The sequence below is a fragment of the Rana temporaria genome, chromosome 5 (assembly GCF_905171775.1).
Source record: "Rana temporaria chromosome 5, aRanTem1.1, whole genome shotgun sequence".
NCBI lineage: Eukaryota > Metazoa > Chordata > Amphibia > Anura > Ranidae > Rana > Rana temporaria.
The window spans coordinates 321003309-321024982 of record NC_053493.1 but is presented as its reverse complement, the minus strand read 5'-3'; the positions used below and the strand labels follow the sequence as shown (position 1 = coordinate 321024982).

The 21674-nt window shown below is 46.5% G+C and overlaps 1 protein-coding gene across 2 annotated transcripts in view; it reads right to left on the bottom strand.

Annotated features, from left to right (window-relative positions):
- Positions 1–21674, bottom strand: part of RGS20 (regulator of G protein signaling 20) — a 255623-nt gene that overhangs the window by 93089 nt on the left and 140860 nt on the right. The window contains exon 1 of one of the 2 annotated variants that reach the window (XM_040354202.1): positions 5501–5814. The exons of the other annotated variant lie outside the window; for it this stretch is intronic. Within the exon in view, the coding sequence (XP_040210136.1) occupies positions 5501–5605 (105 nt within the window). The 5' untranslated portion in view covers positions 5606–5814. Of the gene's footprint in view, positions 1–5500; positions 5815–21674 lie in introns of those variants that run through there. 2 annotated transcript variants of the gene reach the window in all.

Genomic DNA, 21674 nt, shown 5'->3' with positions numbered 1-21674 from the left:
TGGTTTGCGAAAAATTTATAGCGTTTACAAAATAGGAGATAGTTTTATTGTATATTTATTAATATTTTTTTTTTTACTACTAATGGCGGCGATCAGCGATTTTTTTCGTGACCGCGACATTATGGTGGCCACATCGAACAATTTTGACACATTTTTGGGACCATTGTCATTTTCACAGCAAAAAATGCTATAAAAATGCATTGTTTACTGTGAAAATGACAATTGCAGTTTGGGAGTTAACCACTAGGGGATGCTGAAGGGGTTAAGTGTGACCTTATATGTGTTTCTAACTGTAGGGGGGCGGTGCTGGACGTGTGACATCATTGATCGTGTTTCCTTATAACAGGGAACACACAATCAATGATACTGCCACAACGAAGAACAGGGAAGGTGTGTTTACACACACCTCTCCCTGTTCTTCAGCTCCGGAGGACCGATCCAGGACACCGGCGGCGATCGGGTCCGCAGGTCCCACGACCGCGGAGCTTTGGACCGGGTCACGTGCACGTGCACGGCTGGGCTTAAAGGGCCACGTACAGGTACGTGGGTGTGCCCAGCCGTGCCATTCTGCCGACGTATATCGGCGTGAAGGGGTCCTTAAGTGGTTAAAGTTAAGAGTTGTAAAACGAGTGGCAGGAAGAGCAGGCTGTCATGGCCACAGGGATGTACACTTAACTTAGGAATTTTTATAATCACTGGGGTTGATTTACTAAAACTGGCCAGTGCAAAATCTGATGCAGCTATGCATAGAAACCAATCAGCTTCCATTTTTTTTTGTCAAATCCTAACTAAAGAAGCGCAAAGTAAAAGATGATTGGCTACCATGCACAGCTTCGCCAGATTTTGTACTCTCCAGTTTTAGTAAATCAACCCCTTCATCTCATGCCAGGTATGCTGATGTATTTCTTCAACCCACACATGTGCAATGTGCCACTTTTAGAAAATCAGATCTAGGCGTCCCTAGTACATCTCATTTGAGATCATCAGCCTGGTCAACCAACTATCATCAACTGATCCACTAATAAACCATAGAAAATAAGGCCCCTATGCAGGCTAGCATAATGAGACCTAAAAAAAGACTATGGGGTTTATTTACTAAAACTGGAGAGTGCAAAATGTGATGCAGCGGTGCATGGTAGCCAATCAGCTTCTAACTTCAGCTTGTTCAATAATGCTTTAACAGAAATGGAAGCTGATTGGTTTCTATGCAGAGCTGCACCAGATTTTGCACCCTCCAGTTTAAGTAAATCAATCCCTATGCCTTTTAAATTTATATAACATTTTAATATGACTGAGACGCAGTATAGAGGTGTGCATCACATAACATGTTATAAGTCTATATAGTTCTATCCATCTACAAAAACATAAGCATATTAATCATTATTCAGATACATTGGAATTATCCAGGGCCCAAAAGCCACAACCTTCAGGCTGCTCAGACCCATTATTATTATTAGAAATCCCATTACGAATTTTGAAGGACCCATCAAACATTTATCTTGTCAAGTTCAATATCACAGACTCCATACTGTATACCTTATATAGCAGTGGTCTCAAAACTGTGGTCTGGGGGCTGGATGTGGCCCTTTGCCTGCCTTTATCTGGCCCTTGGGGCACTATTTCACCAACTGACACCAATCATGGAGCACCATTCCGCCTACTGACACCATCAATGGGACACTATTCTTCCTAATAATAAAAATGGGACACTATTCTTTCTAATAATAACAATAGGACACTATTCCTCCTATGAAAACCAATGATGGGACACTGATGCCAGGGCAGCGGAGCTTTTTCTTTTACTACTGGATACAGTCCAGGCCCCCTAAAGCCTGACGGGCAGTAAACTGTCTCTTTGCTTAGAAAGTTTGGGGAACCCTTCTATATAGTATACATTGATTATAAAATAAATCACCTAAAACCCAAACAGCCAAAAGATATATTAAATGTCAAAATCTGATAGTACAAGAAGTCATTGGGACTCATGGATTGCTTAGAGAAATAGATAGATGTAGAGAGATAAAGAGAGGTAGAGTTCTAGAAAGAAAGATAGATAGATAGATTGATTGATTGTTGGATAGAGCAATAGATAGATAGATAGATAGATAGATAGATAGATAGATAGATAGATAGATAGATAGATAGATAGATAGATAGATAGATAGATAGACAGTAAGTGAGGATGAGTATGATAGATAGATAGATAGATAGATAGATAGATAGATAGATAGATAGATAGATAGATAGATAGACAGACAGATAGATAGATATACAGCAAGTGATGATGAGGATTATAGATAGATATATAGAGTGATAGATAGGGAGATAGAGAGAGATAGACAGACAGATAGATAAATAGATAGAGTGACAGATAGAGATAGATAGATAGATAGATAGATAGATAGATAGATAGATAGATAGATAGATAGATAGATAGATAGATAGATATACAGCAAGTGAGGAAGAGGATTATAGATAGATATATAGAGTGATAGATAGATAGATAGATAGATAGATAGATAGATAGATAGATAGATAGATAGATATACAGCAAGTGAGGAAGAGGATTATAGATAGATATATAGAGTGATAGATAGATAGATAGATAGATAGATAGATAGAGTAGATGTACAGTAAGTGAGGATCTCTCTATCTCTCTCGCGCTCTATCTCTCTCTCTCTATCTCTCTCTCTCTCTCTCTCTCTCTCTCTCTCTCTCGCACTCTATCTCTATCTCTCTCTCTCTCGCTCTCTATCTCTCTCTCTCGCGCTCTATCTCTCTCTCTATCTCTCTCGCGCTCTATCTCTCTCTATCTCTCTCTCTCGCGCTCTATCTCTCTCTATCTCTCTCTCTCGTGCTCTATCTCTCTCTATCTCTCTCTGCCCCTTCTTACTACATGTCACGGGGGTCTCCATTGGGATTATTAAGTGACTGAGGCAATCAGCAGCTGCCCCGCGATACAGACCTCCATTCTCCATCCACATGAACACAATACACTGGAGAGATCAAACTGCTCTTTGATGTAAGGCTTCATTTAAGCAGAACCTAGATTACACAACCAAGAATGAATGGAATAGCGGATCCAAATGCAGCACATAGATAAATGTATACATGTGTATATACTATATATATAAATACTATTCATATATGTACATTCAGTCTGTCTGAGGAACATTCCATCACACATTTCATCCTGCATAGGTTTTTAAAATATATTCCTCAATCTTTATTTGTTGATAGAATTTTTATTTTTTTTTTATTGTTTGCACTGCTGCAATCCAGCTGTTTATTCAACAGTAAAGCTCCAGCTTCACAGCGAGGCTTCCACCGCAGTGCGTTTCAAAGCCCCTTCACCTTCCCTAACACAAGGGGTTAACCCTGTGCCATGCTGCAGTGTCTAAATATGACTCACAGTCAAGTTATAAATACCCAGGCATCAATCTATGTCAATAAGCTGCTGGGCATTGGTGCCAGCTTGTGAGCTACACATGTACAGCACGGGCATACGGATCTGGTGCCACCATAAGCCAACATTGTAGCTGGCCAGTAGCTGGCACTTGATAACCCAGCAGCAATGGCAGGCAGGGCAGAGGTTGGATATCTGTTATTAGTGTCATGCATTGGAGAGGGGGGAGGCAGTACTGGTTGGTATATGGAGGGCTGTGTATTGGACAGGTAATGTATTTATTGATGTGTATGGAGGTATATGGAGATGTATGGAGGTATATGGAGGTGTATATAGGTATATGGAGATGCATGGAGGTATATGGAGGTGTATAGAGGTGTATGGGGGTGTATGGAGGTGTATAGAGGTATATGGAGGTATATGGAGGTGTATGGGGGTATATAGAGGTATTTGGAAGTGTGTAGAGGTATATGGAGGTGTATAGATGTGTATGGAGGTATATGGAGATATAGTGAGGTGTATAGATGTGTATGGAGGTACATGGATGTATATGGAGGTATATGGAGGTATACAATGGTATATGGTGGTATATGGAGGTATATGGTGGTATATGGAGGTGTATGGAGGCGTATAGAGGTAAATGGAGGTGTATGGAGGTATATGGAGGTGTATGGGGGTATATGGAGGTATTTGGAGGTGTATAGATGTGTATGGAGGTATATGGATGTATATTGTGGTATATGGAGGTGTATAGATATATATGGAGGTGTATAGATGTATATGGAGATATATGAAGGTATGTGGAGGTATATGGAGGTATTTGGTGGTATATCGAGATATATGTAGGTATATGAAGGTGTATAGATGTTTAGGGAGATATATGGAGGTATATAGATGTATATGGGGGTATATAGATGTATATGGAGGTGTATAGATGTATATGGAGATATATGGAGGTGTATAGATGTATAGGGAGATATATGGTCGTATATGGAGGCGTATAGATTTATATGGAGGTATATGGAGATATATGGAGGTGTATAGAGGTATATGGAGGTGTATAGATGCATATATAGGTATGTGGAGGTTTATAGATGTATATGGTGGTATATGGAGGTGTATAGATGTATATGGAGGTGTATGGTGGTATATGGAGGTGTATAGATGTATATGGAGGTATATGCTGGTATATGGTGGTATATGGTGGTATATGGAGGTGTATAGATGTATATGGAGGTATATGCTGGTATATGGTGGTATATGGAGGTGTATAGATGTATATGGAGGTGTATAGATGTATCTGGAGGTATGTAGATGTACATGGAGGTGTATAGATGTATATGGTGGTATATGGAGGTGTATAGATGTATATGGAGGTATATGGTGGTATATGGAGGTGTATAGATGTATATGGAGGTGTATAGATGTATCTGGAGGTATGTAGATGTACATGGAGGTGTATAGATGTATATGGTGGTATATGGAGGTGTATAGATGTATAGGGGGATATATGGTGGTGTATAGATGCATATAGAGGTATATGGTGGTATATGGAGGTGTACAATGGTATGTGGATGTATATGGTGGTATATGGAGGTATACAATGGTATATGGAGGTGTACAATGGTATGTGGGTGTATATGGAGGTATACAATGGTATATGGAGGTGTACAATGGTATGTGGGTGTATATGGATGTATATGGGTGTATATGGAGGTATCTAGGAGGATGAGGATGGCTCTCTGATCTGGATGCTTGTACAAGGCTCTGATGATCATTACATTGGAGGACTGAGGGATGACAGATCCCATCACACAGAACACACAGATAAGAAATCACAGCACACAATGATCAGCTCCATAGAACAAGCATCTATAGAGGACCCCAGGCAGACCATGCTGAGAGGTGTGCAGCGCAGGGACCATACACTGTATATATAGATCTCCTCTACATGGGCTATAAAAATGGATCCGTGTGTGTGGCAGTGCTGGGTAGCCGGAGGTAGGTAGGGGGGGGGGATACATGCAGTGGTGATCCTGGCCCAGGCCCCCCTATCAGGAAAGGACAATGATCCCCGATCCCAGGAATACTCACAATGTCACCATCAATGCCGGGAGACAGCGGACGGTCCTTGCCTGGATCACATCCGTTGAAGCTGGGCTGCTCACCCAGGGCTGGCTGCTCATCATCCATGCGCATGCGTCTCAGGCTTCTCCTGCACGATGATGATGGTTGTCCTTGTTATTGGGGTCCGGGGATCAGTCCGCAATCATATCACTGAGCGGAGAGTCGAGAGTCCGCTCTACATGGGGGAGGATGGAGGAGAGTGCCGGGGAGAGACGGGGAGGAGTGCCAGAGCTCATCACCGCTACATCCCCTGAGAGTACACACCGAGCACTCACTGTCTACAGGGGGGTGTACACTGTGTGTGTGTGTATGTGGGGGTGCACTGTGTGTGTTTTGGGGGGGGGGTTACACTGTGTGTGTGTGTATGGGGGGTACACTATGTATGTTGGGGGGGGTACACTGTGTGTGTATGGGGGTGTACACTGTGTGTGTTAAAATGGGGGGTGCAGTGCACTGTGTGTGTATGGGGGGCGTGCACTGTGTGTTTTTATTGGGGGAGTGCACTGTTTGTATGGGGGGGGGGAGTGTACTGTGTGTGTGTGTGTGGGAGGGGAGGGGGTACACTATGTGTGTGTGTATGGGGGGCAGTGCTGTGTGTGTGTATGTTGGGATTGCACTGTGTGTGTGGGTGGGGGCGGGTTGCACTGTGTGGGGGGGGGGGGTGTGCACACTGTTTTGTGGGGGGTGCACAGTGTGTGTATGAGGGGGGGGCAGTGCACTGTGTGTGTATAGGGGGGCATGCCATGTGTGTGTATGGGGGAGTGTACACTGTGTAGTGTGTGTGTGTGTATGGGGGGTGTACACTGTGTGTGTATGGGGGGTGGGGTGTACACTCTGTGTGTGTATGGGGGGCATTGCACACTGTGTGTATGTATGTGGGGGTGCACTGTGTGTGTGTGATTGGGGGGGGGGGGGTGTACGCTGTGTGTGTATGTCGGGGATTGCACTGTGTGTGTATGTGGGGGGGGGGGCACTGTGTGTGTGTGGGGGGGGGGTGCACTGTGTATGGGAGGGGCAGTGCACTGTGTGTGTATGGGGGGGAGGGGGTGTACACTGTATGTGGGGGTGTACTGTGTGTGTGTCTATGGGGGGTGTGCACTGTGTGTGTGTGTATGGGTGGGTGTACACTGTGTGTGTATGTGGGGGTTGCACTGTGTGTGTGTGTATGGGGGGTGTACACTGTGTGTGTATGGGGGGGTGTACACTGTGTGTGTGTATGGGGAGTGGGGTGTACACTCTGTGTGCGTATGGGGGATGTACACTGTGTGTGTATGGGGGTGGGGTGTACACTCTGTGTGTGTATGGGGGGTGTACACTGTGTGTGTATGGGGGGCATTGTACACAGTGTGTATGTATGGTGGGGTGTACACTGTGCGCATGTGTGTGTGGGGGTGTACACTGTGTGTGTAGGAGGGGGGGGGTGTGCACTGTGTGTAGGGGGTGCACTGTGTGTGTATGGGGGGCAGTGGACTGTGTGTGGGGGGGGGGGGGGTGCACTGTGTGTGTATGGGGGGTTGTGCACTGTGTGTGGAGAGTGTATACTGTGTGTGTATGTGGGGGATGCACTGTGTGTGTATGGGGGTGTACACTGGGGGTGAGGTGTACACTACTGTGTGAGTATGGGGGGTGTACAGTGTGTGTGTATGTTGGGGTTGCACTGTGTGTGTGTATGGGGGGGTGTTCACTGTGTGTATAGAGGGTGTACACTGTGTTTGTGTATGAGGGTGTACACTAAGTGTGTGTATGGGGGTGACACTGTGTGTGTGTATGGGGGGGTGTTCACTGTGTGTATAGAGGGTGTACACTGTGTTTGTGTATGAGGGTGTACACTAAGTGTGTGTATGGGGGTGACACTGTGTGTGTGTATGGTGGGGGGGGTGGGTGGGTGTACACTCTATGGGCCGGATTCACAAAGATTTACGCCGACGTATCTACTGATACGCCATCGTAAGTCCAAATGTGCGCCGTCGTATCTATGCGCTGATTCTCTAAATCAGATACGCCTGAATTGTGGCAAGATACGACCAACGTAAGTCTCCTACGCCATCGTATCTTGGGTGCATATTTACGCTGGCCGCTAGGGGCGCTTCCATTGATTTAGGCGTCGAATATGTAAATGAGCTAGATTTGTATGGGGGGGGGGTGTACTGTGTGTGTGTGTGTGGGAGGGGAGGGGGTACACTGTGTGTGTGTGTATGGGGGGCAGTGCTGTGTGTGTGTATGTTGGGATTGCACTGTGTGTGGGGGTGGGGGCGGGTTGCACTGTGTGTGGGGGGGGGGGTGTGCACACTGTTTTTGTGGGGGGTGCACAGTGTGTGTATGAGGGGAGGGGCAGTGCACTGTGTGTGTATAGGGGGGCATGCCATGTGTGTGTATGGGGGAGTGTACACTGTGTAGTGTGTGTGTGTGTATGGGGGGTGTACACTGTGTGTGTATGGGGGGTGGGGTGTACACTCTGTGTGTGTATGGGGGGCATTGCACACTGTGTGTATGTATGTGGGGGTGCACTGTGTGTGTGTGATTGGGGGGGGGTGTACGCTGTGTGTGTATGTCGGGGATTGCACTGTGTGTGTATGTGGGGGGGGCACTGTGTGTGCGGGGGGGGTGCACTGTGTATGGGAGGGGCAGTGCACTGTGTGTGTATGGGGGGGAGGGGGTGTACACTGTGCTTGATTGCTTCTGTCATATACCATTCCTCCAGTCTGAATATAGATCTGTTTATTTGAACAAGAATGCAGGGTTCTATTCACTTGAGAAGGAGGTTCCCCCCTTCTGCTCATATTGCCCTAACAATACAAACTAACCAGAAAAATGTATTAAGATGAGCTAATTAAAGGAACACTAAAGTTAAAAACATATTTTTTGTAAAATAACAAACATGTTATACTTACCTCCACTGTGCAGCCCGTTTTGCACAGAGTGTCCCCAAACCCTGTCTCCTGGGGTCCCTTGGCGGCTGTCTCGGCTCCTCCTCGCAAGAGCTTCCCACCTTCATGCAAGCGAGCTTGCATGTTGGAAAGCTTTTGCGGGCGCGCTCCCGTGATACAGCGGCGGGCATAGCCGCGGACTGTATCACTCGGCCCCACCCCCCGGCGCGCCACATCATCGGATGCCATTGACAGCAGCGCCAGCCAATGGCTGCGCTGCTATCAATACGTCCAGCCTAGCCAATCACGGGGACGCGCGCGGGACTTTCGAGGGGTGAGGTAAGTAAAACGGGGGTTGGGGGGGGGGGGGGGCCAGTACCGTCAGATGTTTTTTCACCTTAATGCATAGGATGCATTAAGGTGAAAAAACATTTACCTTTACAACCCCTTTAACTAGTCATTTAACCAGCTAGGTGACTCAGAGGTCTGACCTTTCAGGTCAGACTTGCTGTCCTCTAGCTCAGAACACACAATACACATTATCATAAGTATAAACACAGAACTCGGCATCTACTATGAGTCCCACACTGGCAGATACCATCATTTCCTCCTTAATAATGTTCTTTTGCATTACATAACAGAACATCCTCCTAAATGCTTGTAGCTCCATCAAAGGCAAGGGCCCATAATTGGTACACAAGAGGCTAGCATTCAGTCCCCTTCAAAAGCCAGGTGAGTCTATCACATACACTATGTGTGTGTGTGGTGGGGTGTACACTGTGCGTATTTGTGGGGTGTTACGAAACGTCCCACACGCCGCTTGAGTGCTTTCGTCGTATAACACTTCCCCCCAGTCTGAATCTAGATATCAGATAATCCAACCACTAACAAGCACAAAACAAGACACTACTTGTTTGGTTGCTGAACATGGACTGTTAACTGAAAACGCAGGTACACAAGTAATACTCTGAACAAGCTTTGCACTCCTGGCGGGGAAGACTGTCTAATCAGCAGTGAGAGCTGTTGGAGGAATTCTCCCCACCAATCTTACAGCTAATCTACATGCACATCCCATAATATCCAAGGCCAGCAGACACAATTGAACATTGCAATACAGCCACACACCAAACGACCCAGCAAAGAGTACACAACAAAATGAGACAATATACAATATATATATATATATATATACACACACACAACATTCCAGTGTGGCTGTACAGTGAGTTCGATTAGTACAGATCAGACTGGATTTCTCGGTCACCCTGTGCCCCTATTAGACACAGGGTGACTTAGACATAGGAGGTGCATGGGGATTCTGGGTTCCACGGGCCCCCCCGCCCAAAGTGACTCTGTCACATGGGGGGTGTACACTATGTGTGTGTATGGGGGGTGCACTGTGTGTGTATGAGGGTGTACACTGTGTGTATGTATGGGGGGTGTACACTGCGCATGTGTGTATGTATAGTGGGGGTGTACACTGTGTGTATGTATGGGGGGTGTACACTGCGCATGTGTGTATGTATAGTGGGGGTGTACACTGTGTGTATGTATGGGGGTGTACACTGTGCGTGTGAGTATATGTATAGGGAGGTGTACACTATGTGTGTGTATGGGAATGTACACTGTATATGTATGGAGGGGGAGTGTATGCTGTGTGTGTACAGGGAACTTTCACCCCCTTCCTGCCCAGGCTAATTTCAGCTTTTAGCGCTGTCACAATTTGAATGACAATTGCTAAGTCATGCAGCACTGTACTCATGAAATTTTTATCATTTTTCTCACACAAATAGAGCCTTCTTTTGGTGGTACTTAATCCTATTTTTTTCTAAACAAACAAACAAAATAAGAACAAACATTTTGGGGAAAAAATAAATATATTTTCATAGTTTGTTAAATTGAAACTTTATTTTCGTTTTCGGCACTGAAAACATGAAGCTGACAAAAATTATGATGAAAATATTTTCGTTGACAAGGTTAACAGTAAAGTCTTTGATTTTTCCTTTTTCAATAACAGTGGGCCATGGACTCACTGGAACGCATCTACCACTTTGGGGGAGTAAACACCCCCAAAATATCACATTGTGTATCCTGGGAAGGTGTACATACAGTAGTGTGAGTGTGTATTCCTGGAAGGTGTGCATAGTGTGAGCGTGTGTATCCCAGGACTTTCACTGTGCCGGACGGACCCCACCCCCTCACACGGCACTACTGGCTTCCCTCTCTTGCCGGCTGTCACTGGTACCGGCCATGTGACAGGATGGAGAGCGGAGGAAAGGGGCAATATGTCATTTAGCGGCCCCTTTTTTTGTTTTCTTTTTAATGGACAAAGTGAGGGATCGTTACTGATCACTCCCATGTCCATCATAACTGAGTATAGTAAACAGTGTTTACTATGCTTCAGTTTCTGAATGAGCAGGAGCCTCTGTCTCCTGTCGATTTATCTTCAGTGTAGTTGAGGCTGTAGAGAAGGGGATTGAAGACTCTGTGCCCTCAAATCCTTTCTCTCTCCGAAGGGTGAGATGTTAGGAATCTGTTTAGACCCCTGATATCTCACCAGTCCCACCAACAGCATTTTAAATATATATATATATATATATATATATATATATATATATATATATATATATATATATATATATATATATATAATATGTTTTTAAAAAATGATAAATACATTTTTTTTTGTAAATTTTTTTATTTTTTTTTAAATATTGTTTTTTTTTTAAATTGTCAGTCTTTTTTTGTTTATAGCGCAAAATATTAATACCGCAGAGGTGATCAAATACCACCAAATTTTCTTTGGGTACAGCGTTGCACACCTGCGCAATTGTCAGTTAAAGCGATGCAGTGCTGTATCACAAAAAAATGGCCTGATCAGGAAGTGGGTAAATCTTTCCGGAACTGAAGTGGTTAAAAGAATTGTAAAAAATAATAATAATAAAAAAAAAAAAAAGAAGAAGAAAATTGTTATAAAAAAAGTAATACAAATTAAGGGCGAATTTTCTGGCCCATACATTGTGAATGAGCTGTTTGTTTATGTGGCGGGAGCTGTCTGTTACGCTATAAGGCTTCATTTTCATGGACGTTTTTACAGACACTTTTTTTTGCCTTTTTTACAGCTTAAAAACGCCTGTCCATGTGTATTTTTTTTTTTTTTTTGAGCTGGAGCTCAAAAACACAGCGGTAGCATTTTTAGCGATTTTTTGAGCGTTTTTGAGCGTTTTTAGTGTTTTTTAACGTCTGGTGTTTTTACAGCTCTAACACTGGAGATTCAGAGCGCACTGGTCCTGTTTTTTTTTTGCAGCTTAAAAACGGCTCAGCCATCTACAGCTCAAAAACGTCATGGTGGGCATGAGGCCATAGACTAACATGGAGAGCCGTTTTTAAGCTGCAAAAAACGCTCAGAAAAGTGTCTGTAAAAACGTCCAAAAACGTCCATGGAAATGAAGCCTTAGGGATGCGGCGGCTGTATGAATACAGCCGCAGATCCTAATTTGATAGGTGTGCAGGTGTGGTTGAGGGGCCCTGAATGTACACTGTTAGACCCCTTTCACACTGAGGAGTTTTTCAGGCGGTGCAGCGCTAAAAATAGCGCCTAAATACTGCCTGAAAAACTCCTGCCCAGCCTTCTCAATGTGAAAGCCCGAGGGCTTTCACACTGAGGCGATGCGCTGGCAAGAGAGGAAAAAATCTCCTGCAAGCAGCATCATTGGAGCGGTGAGATGAGCGGTGTGTATACCGCTCCTTCACCGCTCCTTCCCATTTAAAACAATGGGAAACGGCGGTAATACCGCCCGCAACGCGCCTCTGCAGAGGTGCATTGCGGGCGGTATTAACCCTTTATCGGCCGCTAGCGGGGGTTAATACCGCACCGCTAGGGGCCGAATCCCGCGGCAATTCCGACGGTATAGCGCCGCTATTTTTAGCGGCGCTATACCGCCACCGCGCCTTCCGCCCCAGTGTGAAAGGGGCCTTAATGTTCGGTGGCCATACACCTGCATCCACACACCTGTCAAATGAGTACCTGAGGCTGCTGCAGCCTAATGCCCCGTACACACGATCCGATTATTATATATATTTTTTTTTTGCATGCTAATCTCACATCGAATCTGATGAGTTTACTAAAGTCACGAAAATTCTCGTACAACAGAATAAAAATTCGGAAGTGATGTCATGTGTTGTAATGCATTTGTATTGCATTTTCGAACGACAGCTGTACTGATCAAACGGAAATCATACGATCTGGCATCGTACGAAAAAAGATTCCGCGCATGTCCGATAGAATAATATCGGATGAACTGTCCTGATCGGCTCTCGAAAGCTCTGCACTAACGATCCGATTATCGTACGATCGATTCGAATATGGTATTTTTCGTACGATTTTCGGATCGTGTCTACGGGGCTTTAGTGTGAGTTAGCCAGATTCAGGTAGAGTTACGCCAGAGTATCAGTAGATACGCCGTCGTAACTCTGAATCTGCACCGTCGTATATTTAAGTGTATTCTCAAATTGAGATACACTTAAATCTAGCTAAGATACGACTGCCGGCGCTGTCGTATCTTAGCTATCTATTTAGGCCGGCCGCTAGGGGCGTGTACGCTGATTTACACCTAGAATGCGTATATCAGCAAGATACGCCTATTCACAAACGTACGCTTGCCCGTTGCAGTAAAGATACGCCGTTTACGTAAGGCGTTTTCAGGCCTAAAGATATTCCACCAAAAAAATGGCGCAGCCAATGTTAAGTATGGACGTCGGAACCGCGTCGAATTTTAAAATTTTTACGTCGTTTGCGTAAGTCGTCCGTGAATGGGGCTGGGCGTAATTTATATTCACGTCGAAACTAATAAGTCTTTGCGGCGTAATTTGGAGCATGCGCACTGGGATATGTCCACGGACGGCGCATGCGCCGTTCGTTAAAAACGTCAATCACGTCGGGTCACGATTCATTAGCATAAAACACGCCCACCTCTTCACAATTTGAATTAGGCGCGCTTAGGCCGGTACATTAACGCTACGCCGCCGTAACTTAGGACGCAAGTGCTTTGTGAATACAGCACTTGCCTCTCTAACTTACGGCGTCGTAGCGTATATGAGATACGCTACGCCTGCCTAACGTTAGGCACGGATACCTGAATCCAGCTAAGTGTGTATACAATGTGGATGTGTGTGTCACTGGCCAGGGACGTTTGAAGATATTAGGGGGCCCCAAGCAAAAAAAAAAAATCACTTTTCTAGTTGAGAAGCGGGGGGGGGGGTGGTTGTTTTTGTCGGCTTACCTCTATCCTGGGGCCCCAGCAGGGAGGGCCCTTGCCGCACCGCTGCTTCCTCCTGCAGTCTGGTCGGCCGTGTACCATAACCGCGCGGTACAGGGCATTCAGTTTGCTGTTCACAGGGCCGAACTGAGAGGAAGTGAACACACAGTGTGTGCACTTCCTGTCAGTCCGCCCGGGAACAGGAACCTGATTCTCCTGTACCGCGCGGTTATGGTACACGGCCGACCAGACTGCAGGAAGCAGCGGTGTGGCAAGGGCCCTCCCTGCTGGGGCCCCTTGGCTAGCTCGGGGCCCCTGACCAGCTCGGGGGCCCCAGGCAATTGCTTGGTTTGCCTGTCGGGTTCCGACGGGCCTGTCACTGGCATGTACACACTGTTATGTTTATTATACAGCTTGCAGCAGATGATCACTGCCTGGATTGCTCAATGTACAGCATACATCATAGTTGTATAAACCTTTCTTTTTTTCGTAGGCTCAGCAGTCCTTCCAATCACACATATTACTGTATAATCCGTACACTTTTATTTAGTAACCAGAAAACATTCTGGGATGAAGTTCCCTTACATTACAGTAGGCTGCTCTTGGTAAAGCAGGGGTTAAATGGTGCCACTGCAGCTTCCCTGGAGGGGATCAGGGGGGCTTCATCTCTTATTCCCACCCACCTAGTCTTGGGGCAGCACATGAAGATCGGAGCACAGCAGCTCTGCAATCTTTCCTGCAGCAAAAATTGAGTTGCTATATAAATAACATCCACGTCACTTCCTTTGGTGTCACTGGAGTAGGAATTAGGGTTCCCTAGTTACCGGGGAAAATCAAAACAAGCATTTTGGATCTGTTAACTGTTTCCGTAAGGAGGAAAAGCCCCGCCGTCTCTGCAACCAATGTACACACATGTCACTCTGCAAAACAATAAACCTGTCAGCAGGCTGGCAACTGTGGCATCTGGATTGTCCTCACACTGACACACCGAATAGCCTTATGTCATCGCGTTTATAGTGCATGATGTGAGATAACAGTGAGAAATGATGAGATCAAAGGCTTTTCTGGAAGTAATGCACAACACATTCAAATACACAACATAATTACATTTTACTTCACTACCATAGTGAACCTACACGGCCCAAAGTACTGCTTCTTGCGCTGAAATGTTGGGAAGTCAAGGTCAGGACACTTTCTCATATTTTTTGACAATGAAGGATGATAATAATATTTCAAGAACAAAGTAATGTGCTGGAGTCCCTTTGCAACCAATCAGGTGTCAGCTTTCCAAAATTATTGCAGCCTATTGGCTGCTGTTGATTATTACCATACATTATTGGTACACCATTTATATGTAAACCCAATCACTAAATTGAATTTAAAGTGGAGTTCCGCCCAAAAATGGAACTTCCGCTTTTCAGAATCCTCTCCCCCTCCAGTGTTACATTTGGCACCTTTCAGGGGGGAGGGGGGAGCAGATACCTGTCTAATACAGGTATTTTGCTCCCACTTCCGGGCATAGAGAGCCACGGTATCCACGGCTATCTACGCCATGTCCAGCGCCTCCTCTGTCTCAGGGCCGTCTTAATAGCATCATGGTCCCCTGGGCAAAGTAATGCTCTGGCCCCTCTACGCCCCAGATATCCCCCCAGCACTCTGACCCCTCTACACCCCAGATATCCCCCCAGCACTCTGACCTCTCTACACCCCAGATATCCCCCCAGCACTCTGACCCCTCTACACCCCAGATATCCCCCCAGCACTCTGACCCCTCTACACCCCAGATATCCCCCCAGCACTCTGACCTCTCTACACCCCAGATATCCCCCCAGCACTCTGACCTCTCTACACCCCAGATATCCCCCCAGCACTCTGGCCTCTCTACACCCCAGATATCCCCCCAGCACTCTGGCCTCTCTACACCCCAGATATCCCCCCAGCACTCTGGCCTCTCTACATCCCAGATATCCCCCAGCACTCTGGCCTCTCTACACCCCAGATATCCCCCCAGCACTCTGACCTCTCTACACCTCAGATATCCCCCCAGCACTCTGACCTCTCTACACCCCAGATATCCCCCCAGCACTCTGACCCCTCTACACCCCAGATATCCCCCCAGCACTCTGACCCCTCTACACCCCAGATATCCCCCCAGCACTCTGACCTCTCTACACCCCAGATATTCCCCCAGCACTCTGGCCTCTCTACACCCCAGATATCCCCCAGCACTCTGACCTCTCTACACCTCAGATATCCCCCAGCACTCTGACCTCTCTACACCCCAGATATCCCCCCAGCACTCTGACCTCTCTTCACCCCAGATATCCCCCCAGCACTCTGGCCTCTCTACACCCCAGATACCCCCCAGCACTCTGACCTCTCTACACTCCAGATATCCCCCCAGCACTCTGACCTCTCTACACCCCAGATATCCCCCCAGCACTCTGGCCTCTCTACACCCCAGATATCCCCCCAGCACTCTGACCTCTCTACACTCCAGATATCCCCCCAGCACTCTGACCTCTCTACACCCCAGATATCCCCCCAGCACTCTGACCTCTCTACACCCCAGATATCCCCCCAGCACTCTGGCTTCTCTACACCCCAGATATCCCCCCAGCACTCTGACCTCTCTACACCCCAGATATCACCCCAGCACTCTGACCTCTCTACACCCCAGATATCCCCCCAGCACTCTGACCTCTCTAGACTCCAGATATCCCCCCAGCACTCTGGCCTCTCTACACCCCAGATATCCCCCCAGCACTCTGACCTCTCTACACCCCAGATATCCCCCCAGCACTCTGACCTCTCTACACCCCAGATATCCCCCCAGCACTCTGGCCTCTCTACACCCCAGATATCCCCCCAGCACTCCGACCCCTGACACCCCAGATATCCCCCCAGCACTCTGACCTCTCTACACCCCAGATATCCCCCCAGCACTCCGACCCCTGTACACCCCAGATATCACCCAGCACTCTGACCTCTCTACACCCCAGATATCCCCCCAGCACTCTGGCCTCTCTACACCCCAGATATCCCCCAAGCAGTCTGGCCTCTCTACACCCCAGATATCCCCCGAGCACTCTGGCCTCTCTACACCCTAGATCAGTGACGGCGAACCTTTTTGAGCCAGAGTGCCCAAACTGCAACACAAAAACCAACTTATTTATTTCAAAGTGCCAACACTGCAATTTTTTACAAGGGCATTCCATAATATAAAGCACCCTCGTCGTCCCACAGTTAATAAACAGTCTAATTTGAATCATTTTAATTTGCACATTCCGCAGTGTCCACACAGGTACATACCATTTACGCCTTTTGCTACTATCAATGGTCTTTGGCCAACAATGGCTTAAAGTTTCTTAGAACGGGTAAGTATATGCCAGTGTCGTTTCAGGATCTCGCCCACCTCCTCCCAAGGGGCCCTATACTGTGTTATATTCCTCACTGGGCCATCAGTATTGTTAGCTTGGGTAATTTTAGGTTTAAGAAGGTCAGCTCTCACCTTACTGTAGGTTGACTATTTTGTGGCCCTCCTAAGGATGCTAAGTCTTCTCTCAATCTTTCATAGAGTTCGCCCGCTTCACACCTGTAATTACCATCAGTGGAGCAGTCCCTATGAATTTTAAGGAACTGTCCAACTGGTACCCCCTTACAAGGGGCCTCGGATGGTGGCTACTGGCGTGCAGGAGGGGGAGGGCTGGCACACTCTTGGAGCGCTGCGTCAGGCACGATGATGTCACTTGACGATGCGTTTCCGAGCATGCACGCTGGCGATGACCGGTCAGTGTGTGCGCTCCTTTGTCAAGCTTTTCCAAATATAGCTAGCGTGCCCACTGAGTGGGCTCTGCGTGCCAGCTGTGGCACACGTGCCATAGGTTCGCCATCGCTGCCCTAGATATTCCCCCCAGCACTGTAATCATATACCATAAGATACCCCTTGTATTGTGACCCCACTACATCTCTTATACCCCCTACACATCCCTGATACCTCTAGCACTATAGCCACCCAAGCTACCCCAAGCATTGCTACCCCCTATACACCCCAGATCCCCCCTCAGAATTGTTTTCCCCCATAGACCTTTGATATCCCCCAGTACCATTATTCCATCCACGTAGTACCCCCTTTTCCAGTGGAGATACTGTGCATGTAAACTTTTGGCTTTGTGCCCACCTCCAGCACTTCACTCACCTATACCAATTAAGCGGGCAGAAGCAGGGGCGGAGGAGGGAGCATCCCTCCAGGCATTCCAAGCCTTTCGGTGCTGGACAGCTGGGCTCAACATGACAACATCATGGTAGTAGCAATAATGCTACTTCCGCAGGTGGGCTCTCAGTGCTGCTGACTCAGCAGCTTCCACTCTAACTCCTACCCCGCAGTCTTCGAGTCCGGAGCATTCAAGCTGCATGGAGCGGGGTCAGAGCATCACTGGTGCTTCAGCCCTGCCCCTCCCTGCTTGCTGTGAAATAATAGGTATCGTTCTGCACAGCACGGCGCAACGCTGCCAGCCTGCCTCCCCGGTGTATCTATCACTCTTAGTGCCATCATGGGGCCCCCAATTTTGGGGCAGCGTGGACTCAAGGACCAGCTGCTTTGGGGAAAGTGCAGGGCCCCCCCCCCCATGCAGCTGGGGCCCCTGGGCAGTGCCCAGGTGTGGCTTCTCATTAAGACAGTCCTGCTCTGTCCCCCCCCCCCCGCTGTCTTCTGGGAAACACACAGGTCCCAGAAGACAGCAGGGAACCGTGGGATCTCGCGCATGCGCAGTAGGGAACCAGGCTGTGAAGCTGCAAGGCTTCACTTCCTGATTGCCTTACCGAAGATGGTGGCACCTCCACCCGAGAACCGAGGGACAGGTCAGCTTCGGGTGCCAACATCGCGGGTGCTCTGGACAGGTAAGTGTCCATATTTTAAAAGTCAGCCGCTGCAGTATTTGTAGCTGTTGACATAAAAAAAAAAAAATTGGCGGAACTCCGCTTTAACATGCTAATGAAATGTCAAAAGTTTTATTCAATGTTTGTAGGGTTGACAACTCTTTGTCCTCGTCTTCCAGTTGTGCCTCTGCAGTGTCACCCTGTCACATAGGCTTCTGATGGAAGGAACGACTTCCCCCGGTACTATGCACACTTCTCAGGATACCCTCACTCCCACTAAGGCTTCGTTCACATCTATGCAAGTGCATGTACGTTTTCACACGTCGTGCGTAGGTAGGGTGACCACATTTCCAAACTACAATTCAGGGACACCCCCCTTTCCCAAAAATTAGCTTGTGCTGTAACGAATCACAGCACAGGATTTATGATTTCTCCAATCACAAGCAGGGGGCGGGAATTGTGCTCCTCCAGGCATTCCTGGCCAGGGCAAGTACTGTCAGTGAGTAAAGCAGTGATGTGGCGGCCTTTTTTTGAGGGCATCAGATTGGCCCGGGGGGTAGCTGTGTCAGTTTCATTCTGGGACACTGCATTGTCCTGGAACGAAGGTGTCGGGACAGACCTGCAAAATGCAGGACTGTCCCGGGCAATCCGGGACACGTGGTCACCCTATGTGTAGGGCAGCCTATTCATTTCAATAAATTCTTCCATATGCGTGAAAATTACACTTTTTTTATGAAATCACACACATCAGCAAAGTGCATGGAAGTGCTATTAAGAATTCATTGAACTGATGCGCTTCTGCAAAAAAGAAGCACGTTTTTTAACTTTATTGGAATTTTCCTATTTTTTTTTTCTTTATTTTCTATTGAAATACTGTGCTGTAACAGTGAGCCATGCCTTTTCGCTCAGTTTCAGCACTGCACCTTTTGGATCTGGCAGGCAGTACCGCCTGCCTAACACAACCCAGTGGTATACATTTTGCATCTCATGTACTAACGTGGCAACTGGCCATGTTAACTTGTGGTGGCCTGGCGGTTAGGAGGGTGGTAACTGGTAACTGCCTATTTGTACTGCCTCCTAGAGGCAGGTAAATTAAAGGGTTTGTAAAGGAATTTTTTTTTTTTATCTTAAAAGCTTTCTTTACCTTAATGCCTTTACTGTTTTCATGTCCTCATTGTTCGTTTTTGCTCTCAAGTTGCTGTAATTCTTCTCTGATCTCCACACTTCCTGGTTGTCTGTCTCCACAGTACTGGGAGCTTTCTCTCTGTGGTCACTAATCAAGGAGGTGTGATTACTGTGTGTCTAAAACCCCACAGCACCAATCAGTTTCGTTTTCTAAACCATCACTGCCCTGTATTGGCTCTGTGGCTCTGTACATCACAGAAGCAGGAAACAGCATGCAAAAACGAAACTAGAAACTACAGGTACATTATATGATTGATTTTCTATCTATTTGTAATCATTTTTAAAAGGAATCAGTTAACTATTATTGGCCAGATTCACAAAGAGATACGACGGTGTATCTCCTGATACACCGTCGTATCTCTGATTTACGTTGGTCGTATCTATGCGACTGATTGATAGAATCAGTTACGCATAGATATGCCTAAGATCCGACAGGTGTAACTGTGTTACACCGTCGGATCTTAGGCTGCAATTCCTGGCCGGCCGCTAGGTGGCGTTTCGCTTTATTTACGCGACGATTATGCAAATGAGGAGATATGCCGATTTCGAAACGAACGACCGCCCGGTGCTTTTTTTTACGTCGTTTGCGTTCGGCTTTTTCCGGCGTATAGTTACCCCTGCTTCTATGGCTGTCGCTCCCGCGTCAAATTTTTAAATTTTACGCAATTTGGACGCAAGTTACGCTCACGCCGAAACCAATGACATCCTAGCGACGTCATTGGGAGCAATGCACGCCGGGAAAATTCACGGACGGCGCATGCGCATTTAAATCGGTGTGGGGACGCGCCTGATTTAAATACTACACTCCCCCTAGCTGCAGAATTTGAATTCCGCCGGGGGATTTACGATCCGTCGCCGCAAGTTTTGAGGTAAGTGTTTTCTGAATTACCTACTTGCCTCAAAAACTTGCGGCGGCGGATCTTAAATCACATAGGTTACGCGGATCTAAAGATCCGCTAACCTATGTGAATCTGGCCCTATGTCTCTATACCCTGTAAACAGTCATTTCAGCCCAAATTTGTTTTGCCTTTACAACTCTTTTATGTCGTAAAAGGACTAAACAGCTCAAGGATAGGTTCAGCCAAAAGTTTTTGAGTTTAGGATGGAGGTGGAAAATAATGATCTATATATATATATATATATATATATATATATATATATATATATATATATATATATATATATACACATACAGTGAGGGAAAAAAAGTATTTGATCCCCTGCTGATTTCGTACATTTGCCCAAAGAAATGATCAGTCTATAATTTTAATGGTAGCTTTATTTTAACAGTGAGAGACAGAATAACAACAAAAATTTCAAGAAAAACGCATTTATAAAAAGTTATAAATTGATTTGCATTTTAATGAGTGAAATTATTTCACGCATTAAAATTCAGAATGGCCTAAAAAAAGAGAAAATATCCAGTAAGCGGCAGTTGTGTGGACGAAAATGTCTTGTTGATGTCAGAGGAGAATGGGCAGATTGGTCTGAGATAATAGAAAGGCAACAGAAACTCAAATAACCACTCGTTACAACCAAGGTATGCAGAATACCAGCTCTGAATATACAACACTTCAAATCTTGAATCAGATGGGCTACAGAAGCAGAAGACCACACCAGGTGCCCCTCCTGTCAGCTAAGAACAGGAAACTGAGGCTACAATTTGCGCATGCTCACCAAAATTGGACAATAGAAGATTGGGAAAATGTTGCCTTGTCTGATGAGTTTAGATTTCAGCTGCAACATTCGGATTGTATAATTTGGTGTAAACAGCTTGAAAGATCGGATCCATCCTGCATTGTATCAACGGTTCAGGCTGGTGGTGGTGGTGTAATGGTGTGGGGGATATGTTCTTGGCACACGTTGGGCCCCTAAGTACCAATTAAGCATTGTTTAAATTAGGGTTGTCCCGATACCGATACTAGTATCGGTATCGGGACCGATTCCGAGTTT